The sequence below is a fragment of the Onychostoma macrolepis genome, chromosome 21 (assembly GCF_012432095.1).
Source record: "Onychostoma macrolepis isolate SWU-2019 chromosome 21, ASM1243209v1, whole genome shotgun sequence".
NCBI lineage: Eukaryota > Metazoa > Chordata > Actinopteri > Cypriniformes > Cyprinidae > Onychostoma > Onychostoma macrolepis.
The window spans coordinates 24,401,773-24,425,671 of NC_081175.1; the positions used below are offsets into that span (position 1 = coordinate 24,401,773).

Sequence of the window (23,899 nt, forward strand, 5' to 3'; positions counted from 1 at the left end):
TGATAGTTGTTCATGAGTCCCTTGTTTGTTCTGAACCGTTAAACTGATTGCTGTTCTTCAGAAAAATCCTTCAGGTTCCACAAATTCTTTGGTTTTCCAGCATTTTTGTGTATTTGAACCTTTTCCAACAATGACTGTATGATTTTGAGATCCATCTTTTCACACTGAGGACAAATGAGGAACTGGCATGCAACCGTGCATTAAGAGCCGGGGGTGAAAACTTTTGAACAGAATGGAGATGTGTATTTTCTTATTTTGCCTAAATATCATATTTTTTCATTTAGTACTGCCCTTTAGAAGCTACAGGAGATACTTACATTTTCCAGAAGACAAAATAGTAATAGTTAAATTTACCCTGATCTTCAAATTCAAAACGTTTTCACCCCCCGGCTCTTAATGCATGGATAGCAGGCCGTTTAACTGTTCAGGACAAACAAGGGACTCATGAACAACTATCACTAAACAAAAAACACAGCTGTGGATCATTCAGGTAACAACACGGTATTAAGAATCAAGAGGATGCAAACTTTTGAATGGGGTCATTTTTATAAATTCAACTATTATTTTCTCTTGTGGACTATATGTAAACATCTTTTACGTGAAATATCTTATTCAGGTCAGTACATTTTAACATTTAATAATTAACATTTTGCAGATTCTGAAAGGGGTATTCTGAAAACGCTTGACTGTATATGTTTATATATGATGTCCATAAAATACAATTAACTTGTTATGTTGCAAGACTAAGTGTTGTGTAATTAACAGGAGGGGACCAACATGGTGGAATATTGCAAAATGCAGAGACCAAGACAATGACATCCCGGACCTTCGCCATTGTTTCAGGCCATGCCATTTAAATGCACTCGTTACTTGAGGCTGTTGATCTTTGTTTCAAGTCTTTTTTCTGTTGATCTTTTTCAAGTCCTTTTTTTGTGCTTTTTATTACCTACACTAAGCAGTGTGTTTCTACCTGAGAATTTCTCCAGCATGCAGTACATCATATTGATGGAAATGATTCTTCATGTGTGAAGTTTTTAAAAAATAGGAATCTACAGTGCCTAGTTTACACAGTTTTGTGTTTTAAAGAAACTGATCTACAAAAACTGTTGTTTTATTTGTGTCTGTAAGAGATGGATGAAATGTGTTGCAGCACCCATTCAAAAATTGGGTCCCACTTAAGTGGCCTTAACGACTATGTACTAACATTAAAAAATAAGTACATTGTACTTACTGTGTTCATATTGTAACACTTTATTTTAAGGTGTCCATAATACAGAGTAATCACCTAATTAAGTACTTAGTAGTAGCCGTTGTACTGAAATAAAATGTACTTACCATGTAATTAAGTTATGGAACAGCCTGTAATTACAGTTTGTTATTATGTACATGTAATAGGCAGCTACTCTTACACATATGTAACAGACCGAGTCTGTTACACAGCTACTTATGTAACCAAAAGATTGTTACATGTGTTGCAGACTTTATACAACGTAATTATAAATGTAAGTACACAGGCATAATGTAACGAGGCAGACATGACGTGAGACGTGCGGATCCAAGTGCAAGCTTTATTTGTAAAACATGGTCAAAATACAGGCAGGGTCGAACAACAGCAAACAGTATCCAGAGGGCTAGACAAGAGAGGTAATCCAAAACGTGAGCAATAATCCAGGCAAGGCGCGAACAGAGTCCGAAACGGCAAGACAAGGGTTAATCCAAACAGACAATAGATCCAGGGCATGCGGCTGACAGACGAGACGAGATAAACCAGGCAAGGATCAGGACACAGATGAAACAGACTATAAACAAGGTTAGGCTAGACTTAACTTCAGAAAACACGGAATGGCTCCGTAAGGTTGCTATCACTAGGAGAGAGATAAATGCAGACAATACTTGGCGATCTGACTAAGGAAATCCATGGCTTAAGTAAATTGTGTGATCAGTGCAATCAGCTGTGTGTGTGTGTGTGTCTCGTCAGTGCAATGGATGATGGGTATTGTAGTCGGTGGGTGATGTGCAACAGTAGTGTAGTGCAAGAGTCAATTCGATGGAAGGGCGACCTCTGGTGGCTATCGGGCGGAAGGCCACAGACCGGATTCGTGACACATAAGCTACTTAAAATAAAGTGTATCAAGATTGTACTTAAGTGTACTTCATGTGTATCTATACTGTACACCCTATCCAGCTGCACCTTAGTTTGATTTAACCCACCAGTGCACAGGTCAAATACATGTAATAACTTTCTAATTACATTAAAATTACAGAATATTACACAGGCATATATGCTACTTAAAATAAAGTGTATCAAGATTGTACTTAAGTATACAAGTAGCTGTGTAACAGACTCGGTCTGTTACATATGTGTAACTGTAACTGCCTATTACATGTACATACAGATGCTGGTCATATAATTAGAATATCATCAACAAGTTGATTTCACTAATTCCATTCAAAAAGTGAAACTTGTATATTATATTCATTCATTACACACAGACTGATATATTTCAAATGTTTATTTCTTTTAATTTTGATGATTAGAGCTTACAGCTCATGAAAGTCAAAAATCAGTATCTCAAAATATTAGAATATTACTTAAGACCAATACAAAGAAAGGATTTTTAGAAATCTTGGTCAACTGAAAAGTATGAAAATGAAAAGTATGAGCATGTACAGCACTCAATACTTAATTGGGGCTCCTTTTGCCTGAATTACTGCAGCAATGCGGCGTGGCATGGAGTCGATCAGTCTGTGGCACTGCTCAGGTGTTATGAGAGCCCAGGTTGCTCTGATAGTGGCCTTCAGCTCATCTGCATTGTTGGGTCTGGTGTCTCTCATCTTCCTCTTGACAATACCCCATAGATTCTCTATGGGGTTCAGGTCAGGCGAGTTTGCTGGCCAATCAAGCACAGTAACACTATGGTCATTGAACCAGCTTTTGGTACCTTTGGCAGTGTGGGCAGGTGCCAAGTCCTGCTGGAAAATGAAATCAGCATCTCCATAAAGCTTGTCAACAGAAGGAAGCATGAAGTGCTCTAAAATTTCCTGGTAGATGGCTGCGTTGACTGTGGACATCAGAAAACACAGTGGACCAACACCAGCAGATGACATGGCACCCCAAATCATCACTGACTGTGGAAACTTCACACTGGACTTCAAGCAACATGGATTCTGTGCCTCTCCACTCTTCCTCCAGACTCTGGGACCTTGATTTCCAAATGAAATGTAAAATTTACTTTCATCTGAAAAGAGGACTTTGGACCACTGAGCAACAGTCCAGTTCTTTTCTCCACAGCCCAGGTAAGATGCTTCTGACGTTGTCTCTGGTTCAGAAGTGGCTTGGTAGCCCTTTTCCTGAAGACGTCTGAGCGTGGTGACTCTTGATGCACTGACTCCAGCTTCAGTTCTCTCCTTGTGAAACTCTCACAAGTGTTTGAATCGGCTTTGCTTGACTGTATTCTCAAGCTTGCGGTCATCCCTGTTGCTTGTGCACCTTTTCCTACCCAAATTCTTCCTTCCAGTCAACTTTGCATTTAATATGCTTTGATACAGCACTCTGTAAACAGCCACACCTTTCAGTAATGACCTTCTGTGACTTACCCTCTTTGTGGAGGGTGTCAATGTCCGTCTTCTGGATCATTGCCAAGTCAGCAGTCTTCCCCATTATTGTGGTTTCAAAGAACAAGAGATACCCATAATTTATACTGTAGGGATGGTCATTTATTCAAACTCAAAAGTAAATATTCTCATATTTTGAGATACTGATTTTTGACTTTCATGAGCTGTAAGCTCTAATCATCAAAATTAAAAGAAATAAATATTTGAAATATATCAGTCTGAGTGTAATGAATGAATATAATATACAAGTTTCACTTTTTGAATGGAATTAGTTAAATAAATCAACTTTTTGATGATATTCTAATTATATGACCAGCACCTGTAATTACAAACTGCAAGTACAGGCTGTTCCATAACTTAGTTAAAATGTACTTACCATGTATTTCATGTAAGTACAATGGCTACTACTAAGTACTTAATTAGGTAATTACTCTGTATTATGACACCTTAAAATAAAGTGTTACCCAAAACACAATTGCTGCTATTGAGGTGGGATACGGGTAAGGTTAGGGACAGGTTTGGTGGTATGGGTAGGTTTAAGGGTAGGTTAAGGTGTAAGGGATGGGTCAACAGTGTAATAATAAATGTAATTACAGAAATTAATTACAGATGTAATTACATGCAGGTATTTTTAAAATGTAAGAACAATGTAAAAACATGTACACAATAAGTGCATTGTACTAAATGATTAATTTAAATGTAAGTACATAGTTGTTAAGGCCACTTAGTATAAAGTGGGACCAAAAATAGTTTTAAAAATAAATGGGAAAATGCATTAAATTGATATTTACAGTTGCATTTTTTTGTGTTGTGTAATTGTATTACAAAAAAAAAATAATTTTACATTCCTTTGCGATCTTTATGTATTATTGTTGGTAATATTGGTAAATATAAAGGTAGCAAGGCAATAAGACAATAAATAACCCAATGTTTAGGTAATATTTAACCCAGCAACACAGTTAATCTGACCCACTAGTTGGGTTAAATAAACAACCCAGAATTCTGGGTTAAATGGTTAAACCCAGCACTTGGGTCAAAACAACCCAGTGCGTGTTCTGTCCCATAGTTACCCAGCAGCTGGGTTAAGGTTGGGTTATTTTTTAACCCAGCACACTTAAGAGTGTTTTTTTATTTATTTTTTATTTTTTGGCTTTTCATATCACTGCTATGCTGATAACACTCAACTCTACCTCTCATTCCATCCTGATGATCTAACGATAGCTGCTTGTCTAACAATCTCAGCATGTCTAAAATACATTTCTTACCGGATGAAGGACCATGATGAAGAACTGTTTGTGGTTAGGGATGCACCGATACCACTTTTTCCAGTACTCGCCCGATACCGATACTTTTATTTTCCGGTTGACGGTTGACCGCTGCCGTGTGTGTATCCTGTCGCAAAATACGGCGAAAAGTCCTACACAACGGTAATAGTGTGATTAAGGTGTTTACATGTCTGGACTGCCCTTCAATAATGTGACTAAAATAGGAATATTCCACATGTCTTAATTCGATTTGTGTTTACTTCGATTATGACTTTAAGGCAATCAAAAATCTCTGTTTACATGGTAGACTCTTAATCAGAGTATTGCCTTAATTGTATTAAAATCGGAGTATTGATGTCCATGTAAACGTACTGATTGTAATCAAGGCCTCTTTGCAAATGGGACCCAATTCCCTTTAGTATAGTTTGTGTGTTTTCACTGATGATGTTTTCGTTTGTTTGGTTGCAGAGAGCAGCTTTGAACAGAGTAATGAGCCAATTGATGACAACGAGTCTTCAGCGATGTCTGATGAACTGGGTTCAGGATCACCAGGTAGAGGTGTTGCAAATGGGATCCGACTCCCTTTAGTAGTTTGTGTGTTTTCACTGTTTTGTGTGTTTTGGCCTGTTTAATTGCAGAGAGCTCTGTAAACAGCTTTGAACAGACTGATCCCTTACGAAACAAAAATATATGGGAATATACTGCAACATATAATGCGATATATTACATAATACATTTCCATATATTGGAAACTAGTGCTTATCTTTTTCAATATACAGCAATATATGCATTGACAATATATGGCTATATATTGATACATACAAATATATTTAGAAATTAAGAAATAAATATTCATTGTTTGATCCTTTATTGAGTATATATTGCACATAGATTCTCCCATATAAATATATATAAAATATATATATATATACACATTCACTGAATGAGTTACAGCAGATTTATAATTCCCTGCATGCTTTGCTTCTGACTGTTAAAGGAGAGTAAACGTTAAAATTAAGTGTTATTTTATGTGTTTTTGCAAGACAAGAAGTCTTCAACTTGTTTTGGGGTCACCAGGTAGAGGTGGTCATGTTGTTCCAAACCCAAAAGACTTTGGTTAATCTGTTAAACACAAAGTAAAAAAATTATACTGTAACCTGAGAAGTTTCTGTCCCTCCAATTAAAGTCCACACCTAAATTACAAACACAAATATTGAGTTGTCGTCGAACGTACCTCTTCACAAGACTCAGCTCTTTTTGAGCTTTTTGGATCTTCTCATTTTCGGTTGCGTGGACTTTTAATGGAGGGACAGAAAACTCTCAGGACTGATTAAAATATGAAGCTGAATTAAAAGAGGGCGAGTAAATGCAGACAGAATTTCCATTTCACACTTTTATACAGAAACTGTGATACATAAATCCTCTACGTAGCAGTGTTTATTCATGTGCATGTGTGAATTGTTTACTTCTTTATTAGTTTTCCCATTAATGCCATTATATTTTTTAATTCAGACTGGTTCGCAAACACAGCACGCACACAAATACAAGAGGCGGGATTTATCGCATGGGGGGGTGGGCATTGGGGGGTTAGGCTGGGGCACTGGGGTGGCTGCAAAATGACCAAAATGAAAATTAGAATCTATATGGTACACTATTCAAGTGCTACCCAGTAAATATTATCTTCGGGAGCTATTTCTATCTGATCTAACCCTTAAATATTTTTGGTTTGAATAAAATCAAATAAATAAGATGTTACCACCTGAGAAATTGTACATATTCAATGAAGAAAACACCTGAAGGGACTTAAAGGCTTTACTCAAATGAAAACATTTTCATCATCCTCATGACGGTAGGCTACATGCTGGTTTTGTCTCATAAAGGCTGCAACACACACCAGTTTTTGTTCTGTGCTGAGTTATGAAGTTGAATCCTCTCATTATAACATACATAGAGTATACACGATGTTAATAATAGATTGATCACGCAGTGTAGAGAGATTTGTTGATTATAACAGAACTTTGTGAGATAGCGATGAACAAAGAGTGACAGCTTTTTAGTGATTTTAAAGGGAGCGCTCTTTACGAGCTTTCTATAGGGCAGTGGTTCTCAAACCTCTCCATGAAGTACCCCCAGAACTGCACATTTTGTATGTATCTCTATATCTGACACACCCACTTCAGGTCTTGTAGTCTCCACTAATGAGCTGATGAGTCGAATCAGGTGTGATAGATGAGGGAGACATACAAAATGTGCAGGGCTGGGGGTACTCCAGGACAGGTTTGAGAACCACTGCTATAGGGTATAATCCATTCAAAATGTAGAACTTTTGTTATTTGGCCACACACACATTGCAAAGTTTCGGGAATGATATCTGCATATTATACTGGATTCACTCTCAAAATAGCAGTGATTGACATAACTATAGCAATAGATGGGACAAAATATGTGAAAATGTGCATTAAGACTAGAGCACCCTCAGTAATTTATTTCTGGAACTGGGCCTGGTTGATACACGTTTATTGTAGAACTATTAAAAAATAATAATAATAATACAAATGCACTAAAAAGAAAATATTTAATAAATATATATTTACAATAAGCACTTAACTCAAAGAAGTATTAAATAATAAAATAAATAACTAGAGAAGGCTGACTATAATCAGCTTGCTTCCATTGAGTGGGATAAGCTTACTCGTCACCTGAATTACAAAACCTCTTCTGGTCTTCAATGATGCAAGAACAAAGTCTGAGAAAGTTTATTGCACACGCAATATCTGAGAGAGCAGAGCCAATTCATAAGAGAACACAATATATTTAAAAGCGCATGTTCAGTTTTGTGTGAGAGCAAAGGAAATTTGCTTGCGATTGGAGAGATTTGTGTTCGCGCTTCACATGGATGTGAATTAAGTATATAGAAGAGAAGAAAGCCGCCGGCAGCTGCCTATATTTCCCATACCAGGATCTGCAACTGCCAGATGCAGTTAGAAATGTAATAAATACAAGCCAATCGCAAGACATCTGGTAGGGTGGCCAGCCAGATTTCAGTGGGGGGGCCGGTGCCACCCCTGGCCACCATGTAGGCACACCCCTGAGCATGAACTAATCACAGCGGACCATAACCAGTCATATCATATCGTGATGGAAGCATGCCTCCTCTCACGTGACTTTCCCCCATTCATTCTCAGATACCCCCACACCAAACTCACCCGCACCCTTTAGGGAGTCTGTTAAGTCAGGCTTCAAACTGCGAGCCTTAAGGCCATTCCCCATGAGTCTGAAATTTTCGTCCGAAATTTCCGCACGTTAAAAAATAAATACGACCTCACGTTGTGACAATCACGTTTACACACTGCCTCCGAAACTTTCGTCCATCATAAAAAAATTTGGATCAGGTTCAATTTTCTGTGTTTTCGCCTCCTAAAACACATCCGTGGTGTAGTATAGTTTTTTTGTAGTGAGCATACTGTGATTTTTCCCTCCCTCACCCATCCCAAAGCGACACCTCATAAGCACCACTCACTAATGTGTACAGTATGCATCTACATGTAACTGACAGCATTCTGAAAGACTGCTTATGCGATATCAACTTGTCAATTTATTTGCAACACAAGACAGCCAAGGATTTTCTACTGTGTTAATCATCTAACTCAACATGTTAAGAGCTATATTTTTCCTGATTATGGTCCCTGGAGTACAGGTTTTATCAGCTGGCAATTTTTAATGCACATTTAAGAGTGCCTGTTTTTAAATTCCCTAGCCTAACCTTCAGTCCACAAGGCTGGCCAGGAGTTCTCATCTCTCTCATCATCTGAAACAAGGAGATACAAACATTGTAGCCTATTCAGTTTAACTGCTGTACACAAACACACACATATCTGTGTTATTTTATATCATTCTGCGTTCATTGAACCGTACACTAATGTTACTGAAGTTATTATGTTTGCCTGAGAAAGTCAACATACTGTTGATTGTGTGAAAGGTGCTTGGGAAAGTTGACTGATCTGTCACTGCTCCCCGGGCCGTAGCTGGGGTTTGCAGGTTGTACCTGTGGGCCCTGTTTGAAATAGTTTAATATATGTTTGTTCTATATATTTATTTGTGCTATTTACACAATGTTTACGTTTTTCAAATTTAGGTGTCCAGGTACAGAAACTGAATAATCAAATATAAAATAGCATTGCATAGTCTTCACTGTATAAATTAAATATAGATTAATTTTTAAATCAAAACGGGTCACCACAGACACAGTTGCACTATATATGTTACGATCGGAGCTCCCGCACAACACCCTCTCCGCCACCAGAGGGAGCCATCCCCTGAATATTAACTCCCATTCGGACTCAGTTTCCCATCACCCCTCATACCTGGGCCTAATCACCTTGCCACACCTGCACCTCATTCACACACCCATACATAAGCAGCACACTTCCTGACACTCATTGCGAAGTCTTGATTTGCCCCGGCTGTCATTCTGAGCGTTTCCATACCCGTGTTTACTTTCCTGTTGTTATCCCGGCCTTGATTCTCGACTCTGTGATCCCTCTCTGGTTGCCCTGATTTGGACTGTTTCCCTGGACTCTGATCGTAAGCCGCCTGCCTTGACTATTCTGCCTGTTCTCCCGACTACGTCTCTGCCTAGCCTACTCTGTTCCCGTTGCTGGCCTATTACCCTGTTCTGTTTGACCATTCTAATAAAGAAGCTGCAAATGGATCCCGATTTGTCTGATGATTGCTCGCAACAGAAGACTTCGCCAAACAGCGATCCAGCAGCATTGACTCAGCTGACCACTGAGCTCACGGCTCAAGCCTCGCAACTTGCTCTGCACCAACATCAGTTGCATCGGCTTACCACACTCACCGACGAACTTCTCGCAGCGTTGCAAGGTCTGCGCGTGGCTCAAGCACAAGCCACTGCCAACCCGCCACCCGTTCCTAACAACCCTCCGGTCATGCAAGCTCCTCTGTCAACCCACGACTCGCTCTGCCTGAGAAATTTGACGGTGACACCTCTAAATGTAAGGGCTTCCTGTTACAATGCTCGCTCTTCGTCAGCCAACAACCGTCACTTTACCCCACTGAATCCAGTCGCATCGCATTTGTGTGTTCATTACTCACCGGCAAAGCTCTGGACTGGGCTACTGCGGTATGGAGGACCGATGGTTCAACCTTCCCTACCTTCGACTCATTCCTCCAGCACTTCAAGGAGGTGTTTCAACATCCAGCTGAGAAAGGAGAAGCGGGTGAGCAGCTTCTCACAATTTCACAGGGTAGGAGAACGGCGGCTGAGTATGCCCTGTCATTTCGCACTTTGGCAGCGCAAACCACATGGGTAGAGGATACCCTGAAACTGCTGTTTCGGAGGGGTCTGAACACGGAATTGCAATCTGAGCTGGCGTGTCGAGACGAAGGGAGGACCCTGAGTCAATTCATTGAGCTTTCCATCCACATAGACAATCTGATTCGTTCGACGCCTGCACGATCTGCGCCTCGCTCACCACCTAAACCTCACAATGCTGTCGAGCCCATGCAACTAGGGTTCAGTCACCTCACTCCCGAGGAGAGGGAACGCCGCCACGAAATCAACTCTGTCTGTACTGCGGTCAAGCAGGCCATATGAAGAACACCTGTCCCGTTCGGCCATCATCAGATCAGCGCTCGGTGAGTGACATTACTCGCTCTATCTATTCAGCCTCTAGTATTATGCTACCTGTTGAACTTATTTCCCTGAACCAAGTAATTCAGACAACGGCCCTTCTAGACTCAGGAGCAGCTGGAAACTTCATAGACAGTGTGTTTGTCAGTCAGCATCACTTGAAACTAAAACCCTGTACTTCCTCCCTGGCAGTGGAGGCGCTAGATGGTCGCCCTCTGGGCAAAGGAATGATTCTCCGCATCACCGAACCCCTCACACTGCACATTGGAACCCTGCACTCCGAACAGATTCAATTCTACGTCATACAGTCACCCAACCATCCGTTGATTCTCGGCCTTCCCTGGCTTCGAACCCACGATCCGCAAGTATCCTGGAGGCAAGGACAGATTACAGAATGGGGGCCAGCGTGTCGAGAACATTGTCTGTCCAAACTCACCAGACTACCCAACACAACCACTACTCCCCTCACCGACACTCTCAACTTACCCTCTGAATATGCAGATCTCATAGAAGTCTTCAGCAAGAGGAGGGCCTCCCAGCTTCCCGCTCACCGCTCAGTCGATTGCGCAATCGATCTCCTGCCGGGTACTATTCCACCCAAAGGAAGGATTTTCCCTCTGTCCCAGCCAGAGTCAGAGTCTATGAAGACCTACATACAGGAGGAATTAACCAAGGGATTCATCAGACCGTCCACCTCTCCGGCATCCGCCGGGTTCTTCTTTGTGAAGAAGAAGGACGGGGGCCTCAGACCATGCATCGACTATCGAGGTTTGAATGAGATCTCTGTGAAATTCCGTTACCCACTACCACTTGTCCCTTCAGCCCTCGAACAACTACGGCAGGCAAAATACTACACCAAACTCGACCTGCGGAATGCCTACAATCTGATTCGCATCCGTGAAGGGGATGAGTGGAAAACCGCCTTCTCAACCACTAGTGGGCACTATGAGTACTTGGTTATGCCCTTCGGGCTCGCTAACAGTCCTTCAGTCTTCCAAGCTTTCATGAATGACGTCTTCCGTGACATGTTAGGAAAATGGGTAATCGTATATATAGACGATATACTGATTTTCTCAGATACTCAAGAGGAACACGTACAACACGTCCGATCAGTTCTCAAGCGATTGCTACAACACCAGCTTTACGTAAAGGCAGAGAAATGTGAGTTCCACCAGACCAGCACCTCTTTCCTCGGTTACGTAATCAGTCAAGACGGAGTCGCTATGGATGACAAAAAGGTCCAGGCAGTACTCGACTGGCCACAGCCTCAAACGGTAAAGGAATTGCAACGCTTCCTGGGGTTTGCTAACTTCTATCGACGTTTCATCAGAAACTTCAGCTCCATCGCTTCTCCGCTCACCACCATGACCAAACGCAACACCTCGCGCCTAGTATGGACACCCGAGGCTCTCCAATCATTTAAGGAACTAAAGACTCGCTTTACCTCCGCACCCATCCTTCGGCACCCTGACCCAGAACGCCAATTCACTGTCGAGGTCGACGCTTCAAGTACGGGGGTGGGAGCCGTACTATCCCAACGCCATGGGGAGCCCGCGAAATTATACCCGTGTGCCTTCTTTTCCCACAAACTCTCTCCTGCTGAGCGGAATTACGATGTGGGCAATCGCGAACTGCTGGCCATGAAACTAGCGTTGGAGGAGTGGCGGCATTGGCTGGAGGGGACTACACTTCCATTTCTCGTTCTCACTGATCACAAAATCTCGAATACCTGCGCTCAGCCAAACGTCTAAACCCCAGACAGGCCAGATGGGCGCTGTTCTTCACACGTTCCACTTCACTGTAACCTATCGACCTGGCACCAAGAACACTAAAGCAGACGCCTCTCCCGTCAAGCTGAAGGTGCAGATCTCTCAGGCCCCCTCGAGAATATCATTCCCGGGAAAATTCTACTAGCTCCCGTTCAGTGGGACATTATGACTGAGATCAGCCATGCTAATCAACAGAGTCAACCTCCTCCAGAGTGCCCTGCCGACCGTATATTCGTTCCAGAACCCTTCCGTCAGCAACTGCTCGCTCAGGTCCACACAAACCCCAGTTCGGGCCACCCTGGGATCTCGGCTACGGAACAACTCCTGCGGAATCGCTTCTGGTGGTCCACGCTTTTGACCGATACAGCCAATTACATTCACAACTGCGACATCTGCAACACCACTAAATCACCCAGACAACTTCCAGCCGGCCTGTTACAACCATTACCCACGCCTCAGCGTCCCTGGTCTCATATCGCCATTGACTTCATCACGGATCTACCCAACTCTCACGGTAACACCACCATTCTCACCATTGTGGATCGATTTTCCAAAGCCTGCCGCCTTATACCATTACCCAAACTGCCAACATCCCTTGAGACAGCGGAATTACTGTGCAACCAGGTGTTCCGCTACTACGGTCTGCCCGATGACATCGTCTCCGATCGGGGCCCTCAATTTACCTCAAGGGTATGGTCGAGTTTCTTTAGGAGTCTTAATGTCAATATCAGTCTCACGTCAGGCTACCACCCACAATCTAACGGCCAAACTGAGCGTCTCAACCAGGAGGTCATTCGCCTTCGCTCCTACTGCCAACAGCAGCAGACAGAGTGGAGTCGATACTTGATGTGGGCGGAGTACGCTCAAAACTCCCTGACCAAACCAGCCACCGGCATGACCCCTTTCAAATGTATTCTCGGATTCCAACCACCAATGTTCCCCTGGTCAGGAGAACCCACCGAGTTGCCCTCGGTCACTGAATGGCTTCAACGTAGTGAGGAGGTTTGGGACCGAGCTCACACCCATCTGCTACGGGCTGTCAGGCGCCAGGAACTTCAGGCCAACCGACATCGACGATCAGGTCCCGGGATCTTCGCCTCCGACTTCCATGCAAGAAACTCAGTCCCAGGTATGTTGGACCCTTCAAAATTTCCAGACAAATTACCCCTGTATCATTTCGGCTAGAACTGCCCTCTAATTACCGCATCTCTCCCACTTTTCATGTATCTCTGCTGAAACCCGCTGGTGGTCCGAGAGGGGTGTCAGAGGAGGGAGCTGAGCCGCAGACTCCCCCGCCCATTCTGGTCGACGGCGAGGAGGCGTATCGAGTGCATGAACTGCTAGACTCCAGACGCCGGGGCAGTGCCCTACAGTATCTAGTCGACTGGGAGGGGTTCGGTCCGGAGGAGCGATCATGGGTTAACGCAGGTGACATCCTAGACCCCACTCTCACGGAGGAGTTCCACCGATTGCATCCGGAGAAGCCGGCCCTCGACCTCGCGGAAGACCCCGGCGTCGTCTGCCTCCTCGCGTCAGGAGCCGCTCGCAGGGGGAGGGCTCTGTTACGATCGGAGCTCCCGCACAACACCCTCTCCGCCACCAGAGGGAGCCATCCCCTGAATATTAACTCCCATTCGGACTCAGTTTCCCATCACCCCTCATACCTGGGCCTAATCACCTTGCCACACCTGCACCTCATTCACACACCCATACATAAGCAGCACACTTCCTGACACTCATTGCGAAGTCTTGATTTGCCCCGGCTGTCATTCTGAGCGTTTCCATACCCGTGTTTACTTTCCTGTTGTTATCCCGGCCTTGATTCTCGACTCTGTGATCCCTCTCTGGTTGCCCTGATTTGGACTGTTTCCCTGGACTCTGATCGTAAGCCGCCTGCCTTGACTATTCTGCCTGTTCTCCCGACTACGTCTCTGCCTAGCCTACTCTGTTCCCGTTGCTGGCCTATTACCCTGTTCTGTTTGACCATTCTAATAAAGAAGCTGCAAATGGATCCCGATTTGTCTGATGATTGCTCGCAACAATATATCAGTGTGTTAACCATTAGACTATAGGTACCAACAGGTTCCATTGCTGTTTAGTTATATTGATTCATCCCAAATAAATAATAATAAAAAAAAAAAAAATGAAATAAATAATACATGTTGCATGATTTAAATATAAATATTCACAGTTAACCGCTCATTATTATAACAGGCTTCATTAATCATTCTTCACTTATTACTAGAGGTGTTGAAAACAATAAAATCTTGATGACCTTCTGGTAATTTTTTTTTTTTTTTACAGCACATTGTTAGTAACTGTAATTTTCTACAGTACATAATTGCTTATTGCGTTTTCTACAGTACATTGGAAGTTACTGTGATTTTCTACAAGACATTGCTGGTTACTGTGACACTCACAGTACTTCTTACATTACTTCAATTTTGACTGAAACTATGGTATTCTACTGTGAACTAGTATACATTAATTTCCTGTGCACAAACAGTAAATTACTGTAGATTTCACATGATTTTTTTTACAGTGCACATTACTGCAGACTATTTGGGAAAGTGATTTGTGCCTTTAATCTTTGAAACAACAGGAAGAAACGTAACATAACTATTTCTATTTTATATTTTATAATTATTTAATGCCTATAATTGTATTTTAATAGGCCTACTTGCAATGAACAGAGACGTGGTCTGCTGCCTGCGAAATCCCTCTTCTCCTGTTTGAGCTGTAAAATTGACAGCACTCTAATCCAATGGCGTCATAAATATTCTGCAGACCAATAATTGGCAGTGAACCAGACAGTGAGTGTGTTCAGTGTGTTCTACTTGAAACAGCTATTTATGGGTTGTTGGTGTATAACATACTAACAGTCACTAACAGGCGGACCACGATTCGGGTCCGGACCCAGAAGCCGTCCCATATGAACCCAGACCTACAGTCAAAACAGAAGGTTAATTATGATTTCAGGAGGTCTTAAATGTGGGGACTGAAAGACAAGAATTGCGATTAAACTTAAAAAGGCTATTCATTGTATAAATATGAGCGCTGCACGTTTCAAAGTGATCTGCTTTGCTGCTTTGTGGAGTCTGTCTCTTGGGCTTTGTGTACTGCCATTCCGAAAGCGCCACCTGCTGGAAGAGAATGATTTTCCATTTTCAATCAGCCCATACATCTGCTGTTGTCAAAGGCCAATGTGAAAATCAACCCATGTTTTTAAGCAGCAAACACGCAGAGTTGTAAATGTGAACTGGTGGACCGACAAGAAGATAATGTGTTATAAAATGTAAACAATTAAGGCAGTAAAATATATTTATATGTTATTTAATTTAATATAATACATGATTGTTTTTGTGTAAACCTGCATCTGAACTGTAAATCATGCTTTTTACAGTAATTAAATGTTTTATTTATTTATTTACTTTTTTTTTTTTTTTTTGTGCAGGTCTTAAAAAAGGTCTTTAAAAGTCTTGAATTTAAGCTTAAATATCCTGCAGATACCCTGGCCTGGCAAAAACCATCAATTGTTTTTTTATATATAATTGTCCGGACCTCGGCTGGTGGGGAGGGTTCATTACTGGACCTCAAGCCGTTTTAGTTGAAGACCCCTGGTGTATAACATCAGTTTTTCATTGGTGGATTTTTTTTTTTTGCAGTGAAGGAAGTATGTTTCACAATAAAGCACTGTATTCTTAGTTGGTTTCTATCAGTGATGTCTGTCAGTTTCATTAACATTGCCAAAATCTTCATCTATCATTCCTCACAAGCACCATAAAATATATTTATGCCCTATAAATATCCCGAAGCTTGAATCTGAATTCCTTAAAGTGCCCTTATTATGGGCTATGAAAGGTTCATATTTTGGTTTTGGGAGTCCTCAACAACAGGTTGACATGCATGCAAGGTAAAAAAAAAAAACACTTTCATTTTCTTATAATATGCATTTATTTTTACCTTATTTGCTCAACGACTCCCAAACGATTTGCTAAACGATTCCTTTTTTGCCAAATCCCTCCTTTACGTGCAAATCTGCGGTGGTCCAATTGGTCGATTTCATTAAAGCAGTGTGTACAGCTGTTACCGGGGAAACAGCTATTTTTAATACTCCAAAAGCTGCACCTAGGCCATTTATCAATACCAAGTAGATGCAAAGTTCGGACTTGCGTCCTCGGTAGTTCGGACTTCACAATAAGTCCGGTAATTCTGCAAATGGAACAGCAGAGTGCTTGATAACGTCAGTCAGCTTGCCTTAGTTATCCACACTGTATTCGACCAAATACGATATCAAACACCACTGCCTCTTTTTCTTTTCATGTAAACATGAACATGAAACTATGCCATGGTCTGTCTGAATACTCGATTCTGATTGACTGGCAGATGTTGAACTGCACGGGTAGTTCCAGGTTAGTTTAATCACATTCTATATTAATGTACTTCCTATAAACATTGGTAACCATAGTAACATACGGTTACTAGATGAATAGTAATACAGACGAAAATAACTGTAATTTTTATCGTTCTGGTCAAATATTTCAGCACAAATATTGTTAACATCTTTAATATGTGAATGCTGGGAAATGACCATGGCATAGGCCTAAACGGGATAATCAAAGGCTAGCTGTGCATTAAACGATTTGAATGCACTTCGCGGAGGCAACCACCCTCCGCTGCGCATCGGGCGGTTCTTCGCCTCCACGTCGTGCATTCAAATCGTTTAATGCACAGCTAGCCTTTGATTATCCCTTACATATAAAACATTAATATGTGGTTTAGGTAATATGTGCACACATACTCTGATTCACTGTATGCATAATAAAATAAAATATGACAAGCACAACTCTGCCTTTTTTGTTAAATGTCAATTTTAATGAACAATAATAGCCATTATAAAAGCATAAAGTATAAGAGACTTATGTAATAGGAAATAAATACAAAAGCAAACAATTCAGTCATGTTAACAAAGTAAGCGCTGTATTACGATTAATAAATAAATAATTTATGAAAAATAACTTTGTGCTCAGCCAAAACGATATGAGCTGGAAGAAATAATAGATTCATGAGACCAAAGATTGCCTGTTAGATATACCCAAAACGAATTTTACCTCATGTTTAACCACTACAGAGACATCAGAGCCAGCGGCAAATGTCAGAAGAACTAGCCGCTGTGAGGCTGCTCTTGGCGGATACATGAGCACTGAGCGCCCGCTGATCGCTTAGAGCTCACGTCTCCGAAATCGGCAAAACAAATATTCAAATAGGCGCCCTCTTTATAAATAAACCGCAGATTTGAGTTTTAAACAACTATTCTCGCCTGAAATACTTGGCATTTGACACAATAACAGTAATATTTTTAAAATTTTGTTTTTAAGGTTTTCCCCTTCCGCCATAACGCTCGCTGATTGGTGCGAAATGCATTCTGGGATACCTGGGTGCCTCAAGTTCCAAGTTCGCACAAGTCACCTCTGGATGCATCCTTGATAAAAGGGGCGGTGCAAGAACACATCCGGGGATTTGAACTGTACTTGGCTAGTGTAACGGAGCCAACGAGACGAGAGACATGCGGATCCATGTGTGAGCTTTATTACAGAGGTGTGGTCAGGAAACAAGCAAGGGTCCAACAGTGGCAAACAGGAATATCACAGGCTAGGCAAAGAGTCATCAAAAACGGGCATGGGTCAGTAGACAGCAAACAATATCCAAACGGGCTTGACGAGAGAGGAAATCTAAAAACGTAAGCAAAAGTCCAGGCAGGGGAAAACAATCCAAAACAGGCAAGGCAAGACTAGAAAAACTATCAAGGGCTCTGTAGAGTAGCTAAAGCTAGGGGAGCGATAAGCGCATACAATACTCGGCAGTGAGGGAGAGAAAGTCCATGGCTTATGTAGGGTGTGTGATCAGTGCAATCAGCTGTGTGTGCAATTAGTGTAATCAGCTGTGTATGTGTCATCAGTGCAATGGATGATGGGAAATGCAGTCCAGTGTGATGTATGGTGTGAGAGTCAATGTGGTGAGCGAGTGACCTCTGGTGGTCAGTGAACGGAAGTTCATAGACCGAATTCATGACAGCTAGATGTGAACTTTGAATTGGAACAGTACTTGGGCGACGTTTCACAAGTCCACAAGAACACAAGTACAGACAAGAACACATATTGAGAAACGGCGCTAGTGGCAAAGGATGAATTTGCATTTTCAGTCAGACCAACGCGAAAATCAAGTTTTCCAGGTCTGCAAGCGCAACAAGTTGGCAGCAATATGCTAATGTTTCATGCTGACGTCAACATGAAACGGCTTGGGTTTCGTTTTAAAAACGACTGGTTTAAGTGATTCTGAGTCAACTCTTTCTTTTGAGAAACACGGTGTACTTTCAGATTTAAAACTTTGCAGGATGTTTTCATTCACTTAAAACTGTGTTACACACTGCATGAAAGGTAATTTTCAAAAATCCATAATAGGGGCACTTTAATATTACATAATCTCCATCAAACCCGTTTTGCAAATGTGTCGTCCTCTTAATTATTGTCTGATTGTATCATGAGAGCTTCAACTAATGGTCTTTTGTGTTGATTACAGATTCTGGCGGTGTTCCACCTCCTCCATCTTTCAACGGAAACAACATTAATTGGAACTTTTCATCAACACATAACAGTAATATGGCAATTCATAACTATAACCACTGACAGTTAGGCTATATGTTTAGGGGACCACTATTACTTTTTTTGTAATAATGGTATGTTTTTGTATGATTTATATTGTAGAAATGCATACAAAAGCGCCTACTCATAGAATACTTACATTTTCAGGTTGGTAATATTCAGGGTGCAGTGACTTAATCTTCAAACTACACCATTCCCTGAGTCATTCAACATATGTACTGTAGCTGTTTGTGTGTTAAAATTGATTTTGTTATTATCTGGCTGTAGTATGAGAACTTTACTCATGGTGTTTTGTGTTGTTTACAGTTCCTGACTACCTTTCACCTGGTCCAGGTGGGTTTATAGCCATTCGTAAGAAGCCTCTAACATCGAATAACAGAAGAACTTCAAATGCAGTGGCATATAATCACAAAGCTGCACCAACCCCTGACACATTTAACATCTCAGAAGAGGCTGTTGACTTCCTCAAAGGCCTGCTGGTCACACGCCTCATGCCCTCGTTCTATATCATCATCATCCTCATTAGTTTGCCTCTGAACGCTTTGGCCTTGGTGGCGTTCACGTGTAGGATTCGAGCGAAGAAACCAGCAGTGATCTACATGTCTCACCTGGCGTGTGTGGACCTGCTCTTCACCCTGCTGCTGCCTCTGAAGATCCACTACCAGCTGAACGCTTCAGATTGGGTGTTCGGTGAGGCGGCGTGTCGTGTGCTCAGTGCAGCTTACTACTGCTACATGTACTGCTCCATACTGCTGATGATGTGCATGAGTGTTGACAGGCTGCTGGCTGTGGTGTTTCCCATCGCCTCTCTGACCTGGAGGAGTGCAAGGAAAGCTACACTCATATGCACATTAGCCTGGCTGCTGGCGCTCGCTGGTACGGTGCCGCTTCTCTCAATGAGTCAAACAGTTAAGACTGAAAATGTGGGCGTCACCTGCCATGATGTGCTACGCCAAAATGACCCTACAGTAGTGTATTATGTGTACTTGTTTTCCATCCTCTCCTGCCTCTGTTTCTTCTTGCCTCTAGTCGTCACCTTTGTGAGCTACTCCACCCTCATATATGCACTTAGTGCAAAATCTAATCGCTTAACAACATCATCTTCAGACAATCGAAGGAGAGCCGTGATTATGGCTGTTGCTGTGCTGATTGAGTTTGTGGTGTGCTTTGCTCCAACCAATGGCATCCTGTTGTACCACTGTGTTCATTTAGCTAATGGAGGCCACCACGAGGGAGATTCATCATATGCGGCTTACCTGTTGGCTGTGTGTTTGGGGAGCGCAAGTGTTTTTCTGGATCCTCTGCTGTACTACTACGGCTCGTCTCAATGCAGACAGCAGATCCGCTCTGTATTTTGGTGCAAGAAAGCAAAAAAAAGAACATAGGTGTCAAACACATGAAATCCTCTCACTGCACTACAGCTGCACAGTAAAAAAAAAAAAAATGTTGATCTCTCTTAAAACAACAACTAGCCACATATTCTGAGCTGCTTCTCTGTTTGCTTGACAAGTTCACTCCAAGTCCCCCAAATAATTAAAAATGGAGGACAAAAATGTTTATTAGTAACATTTTTAGGCTGGTCTGTCTCAGCAGTCCAACAACAGTTGTCAATGTCAAAATGTTTAGAGATGGCCAATCAAATCAAAGTAGGCGCGGCTCACAGAAGCAGAGTGTAAATTTCAGCGCAAAGCATCAGCATTAATGTTAAAACAGAGCTAGATGTAAATAGCAAAAATATTTAATAGTATTTGACAGTTGTTTTATGATAGAAATGTTAATGACGACTGATAGTAATATCCAGTGATGCAAACTACTGATTTTTTCTTTTTCAAATATGGCCATTTTGAATTGAATTGTAAGTATCTCTACAATTTATGTAATTCCTGATTGATATGAGATAAGAAACGTTTTGCGTCTTCGACATATTAGGCATACATAAAAATTGTGTTTGTGCATATTTTAAAATATTATTTGCAAACAGAATATACAAGAATTTACTTCACTGTTTTATCTATGCTTTAAGTTAAAAAAGGCCCCCTGTTCCCAAAGTGTTGGTGTTCATCGTCTCTGTATGCTCACTTATATTAACACTATGTAGCTGTTGTGTTGTGTCAATGAAGGTTGTTGGAGTTGGAGAATATTGTTCATAATGCATATTATTTATATATTATCATAGACATTAATGCATGCCATCCATATCACTGTTAAAAAATACATTTATAATAAATAAAACCTTATAAATAAAACTTGTAATACCATTTGACTGAAGCTATTTGATCATTAATAGTACTCATGCCTTCGTTCTACATTTGTACAGAGATTGCCATGGTGGATTCTAACTTCAGTTTGGATGCTGTTGCATTTCATATTCATACAAACCTGTGTTAAAACAGGGTATAACAATTAATTGAATTAATTAATATATGTCTGAAAATACAATACCCTTACAAACACATACTGAGCAAATTTGCATCCTTTTTTCGATGAGATGCAACATCCGGATGAAAAAATGAATATAGCACATAGAGGTTTTCAGGAGTCACACCCAAACAACCACCATCATTCATAATTTATCTCTTAATAACTGCAATCGATTGAGGCTGAAGGCTCCAGTGATATCATTTTAATACTCAAAAATCAAGAACACTTAGCGGCTGTGCCTCCATCTAGGGTTCTCAAATATTACCATTTTAAGTTGTTCTAATGTACATTTAATAGAGATAGAAACTGCCAGCTGATCTGTAATCATGAGAGTGATTGCTTTTACTTATAGTTTATAGGCAATGATAAGTACTTTAGTTCAACCATGAACCATTTAAAGGGTTAGTTCACCCAAGAAAACTAGCCTATGATTTAAAGAAGTGCAATAAAGCGCATACATCCATAATAAACAGTGCCACACACTGCAGGGGTGAATGAAGGCCTCTGTAGTGATCCAATGCATTTTTGTAAGAAAAATATCCATCGTTATAAACGCTTTTCTCTAAGTTCCGCTAACTATTGTACATGCAAGCTATCCAAACACAGAACACGGGGATTTCTTACGAGACATTGTTGATGTTACAGCTGCACGAGCTTGGAGAAAATAGAGGACAGCGAGTGCTGTGCTGTCAATCAACCCCCGTGACCCATCACATTGCATAGAGAATCAAAACGGCAGGCCTAGTGAGACTGAGTTGGTTTATAAGGGATTAAAAAACGAGGAGTGGGTGGATTTTTATCATTGTAAGGCGGTTGTGTTCACACAATGCCAAAACACATTTACATGTATGTCCAAACAGCATGTAAAAGTGAATTTGCATAATAGGTTCTCTTTAATATAACTCCGATTGGATTCGTCTGAAAGACGAAAAGTCATATACACCTATAGGATGCCTTGAGTGTGAGTAAATCATGGGCTAATTTTCATTTTCTTTCAAATAATCTCAGATTTCTAAATGTCAAGATTTTGCCAGTTATGTCTTGCTGATGTGATGTGAAGTGTTGTTTTAGAATCATTTATATGCTATTATATTCCTTAATATTTTGTATTGTCAGTATTATTTTAATTTTATATTATGTAATTTTGTGTTTTTCGTTGGTTTTAGTTTTCAATATTGCTATAGTTTATTTTTCATTTCAGTTTAGTCATTGTAGTATTTCAACTTAAATTTCAGTTAGTTGATAGTTTATAAGTTCACATTTTCATTTAATATTCATATATTATTTCAGCATTATTTCTATATTGAAAGAGATTTTAATAGTTTTAATTTGATTGTTACTTACCAATAACAGTACTGTGCAGCATAATACAGATGGATGGAAAAAATCTTTTTATTAATTTTAATTCCTTCATATTATGAGAGTAACGGCTATTTATGGGTGGATTTGTGAGGTGAGCTGTAGTTGTTTTTGCAAGTTTCCAGATCTGCTCATTACAGGCAACATCACTTAGGCTCTTACACATTCTGTGGAGATTTGTGTCCTAACCACATACATCAATGTATGGTCAGAAGAGTGCAATGCTTCAGACCACAAGAACCTGAAATGCATTGTGCAATTTCCCATTCCTTGTCTTTTGATTTATTTATTGTGTTCAGTGTGTATTGTTTAATATAAATGATATTGTTTACAGCATGTCCATGAATTATTACTATGCTGCTTGTTATATGTTTTGCAGACCTACTTGTAGTAATACAATGTGTTCCACTCCATTCTTGTATATGGCTGAAAAGACAATACTCTCACAAACACATGTATTCAGCAAATTTGCACCCTTATTCTTGGAAATTAAACAACCTCATAAGTGAAAACAACATAAACAAAATATATTGTTCATCCTATTAATACAAAGACCTTTACAATGAACAGTGATCTAATATTCATTGATGGCTGTGTGTTTGGGGAGTGCAAGTGTTTTTCTGGACCCTCTGTTGTACTACTACGGCTCATCTCAATGCAGACAGCAGATTCGCTCTCTGATCTGGTGGAGGAAGACAAAAGCACAACCACACCATCAAACACAAACAGTCAAACAAAATCCTCAATCCTGAGCTGCGAGTACAGTCAGGCTCTCTAAGAAGGCTTATGAAGATGTGTGTATGCTGCCTGTGAACGACTGTGTGCTGGACTAACATTAAGGAATGATAATGGACTAATGAACAACAAAACTGGATTAAAAAATAATGATCATATAAACTACAAAAATGACAAAGTTATCCTGGCAGCCAAATAAACTAAAAATACTGAATGCTGTATGATTTATTTATTATAATAAAATCAAGTTGGCGCTTTAGGCAAAATGCCCAAATAAACCATCATTCATCTGTCTCTCATTCGGAGCTGTGATGTCTGTTAATTACAGCTTGATTTCTCATTTGCTCTGTGGGTTATAGCAATAAATGAATTTGGGTTCAGTGGAGAGTAGGGGACCCAGTGATGTCACAGTATATAAAT

General features: G+C 40.8%; 1 protein-coding gene across 3 annotated transcripts in view; it reads left to right on the top strand.

Annotated features, from left to right (window-relative positions):
• Positions 1-23,211, top strand: part of LOC131529512 (proteinase-activated receptor 1-like) — a 32,184-nt gene extending 8,973 nt beyond the window's left edge. For all 3 annotated transcript variants that reach the window (XM_058759306.1, XM_058759305.1, XM_058759307.1), the window contains 3 exons: positions 5,349-5,432; positions 18,882-18,956; positions 19,271-23,211. In XM_058759306.1, coding sequence (XP_058615289.1) covers positions 5,349-5,432; positions 18,882-18,956; positions 19,271-20,349 — 1,238 coding nt within the window. In that variant the 3' untranslated portion in view covers positions 20,350-23,211. The remainder of the gene's footprint in view (positions 1-5,348; positions 5,433-18,881; positions 18,957-19,270) is intronic.
• The last annotated feature ends 688 nt before the right edge of the window (positions 23,212-23,899 follow it).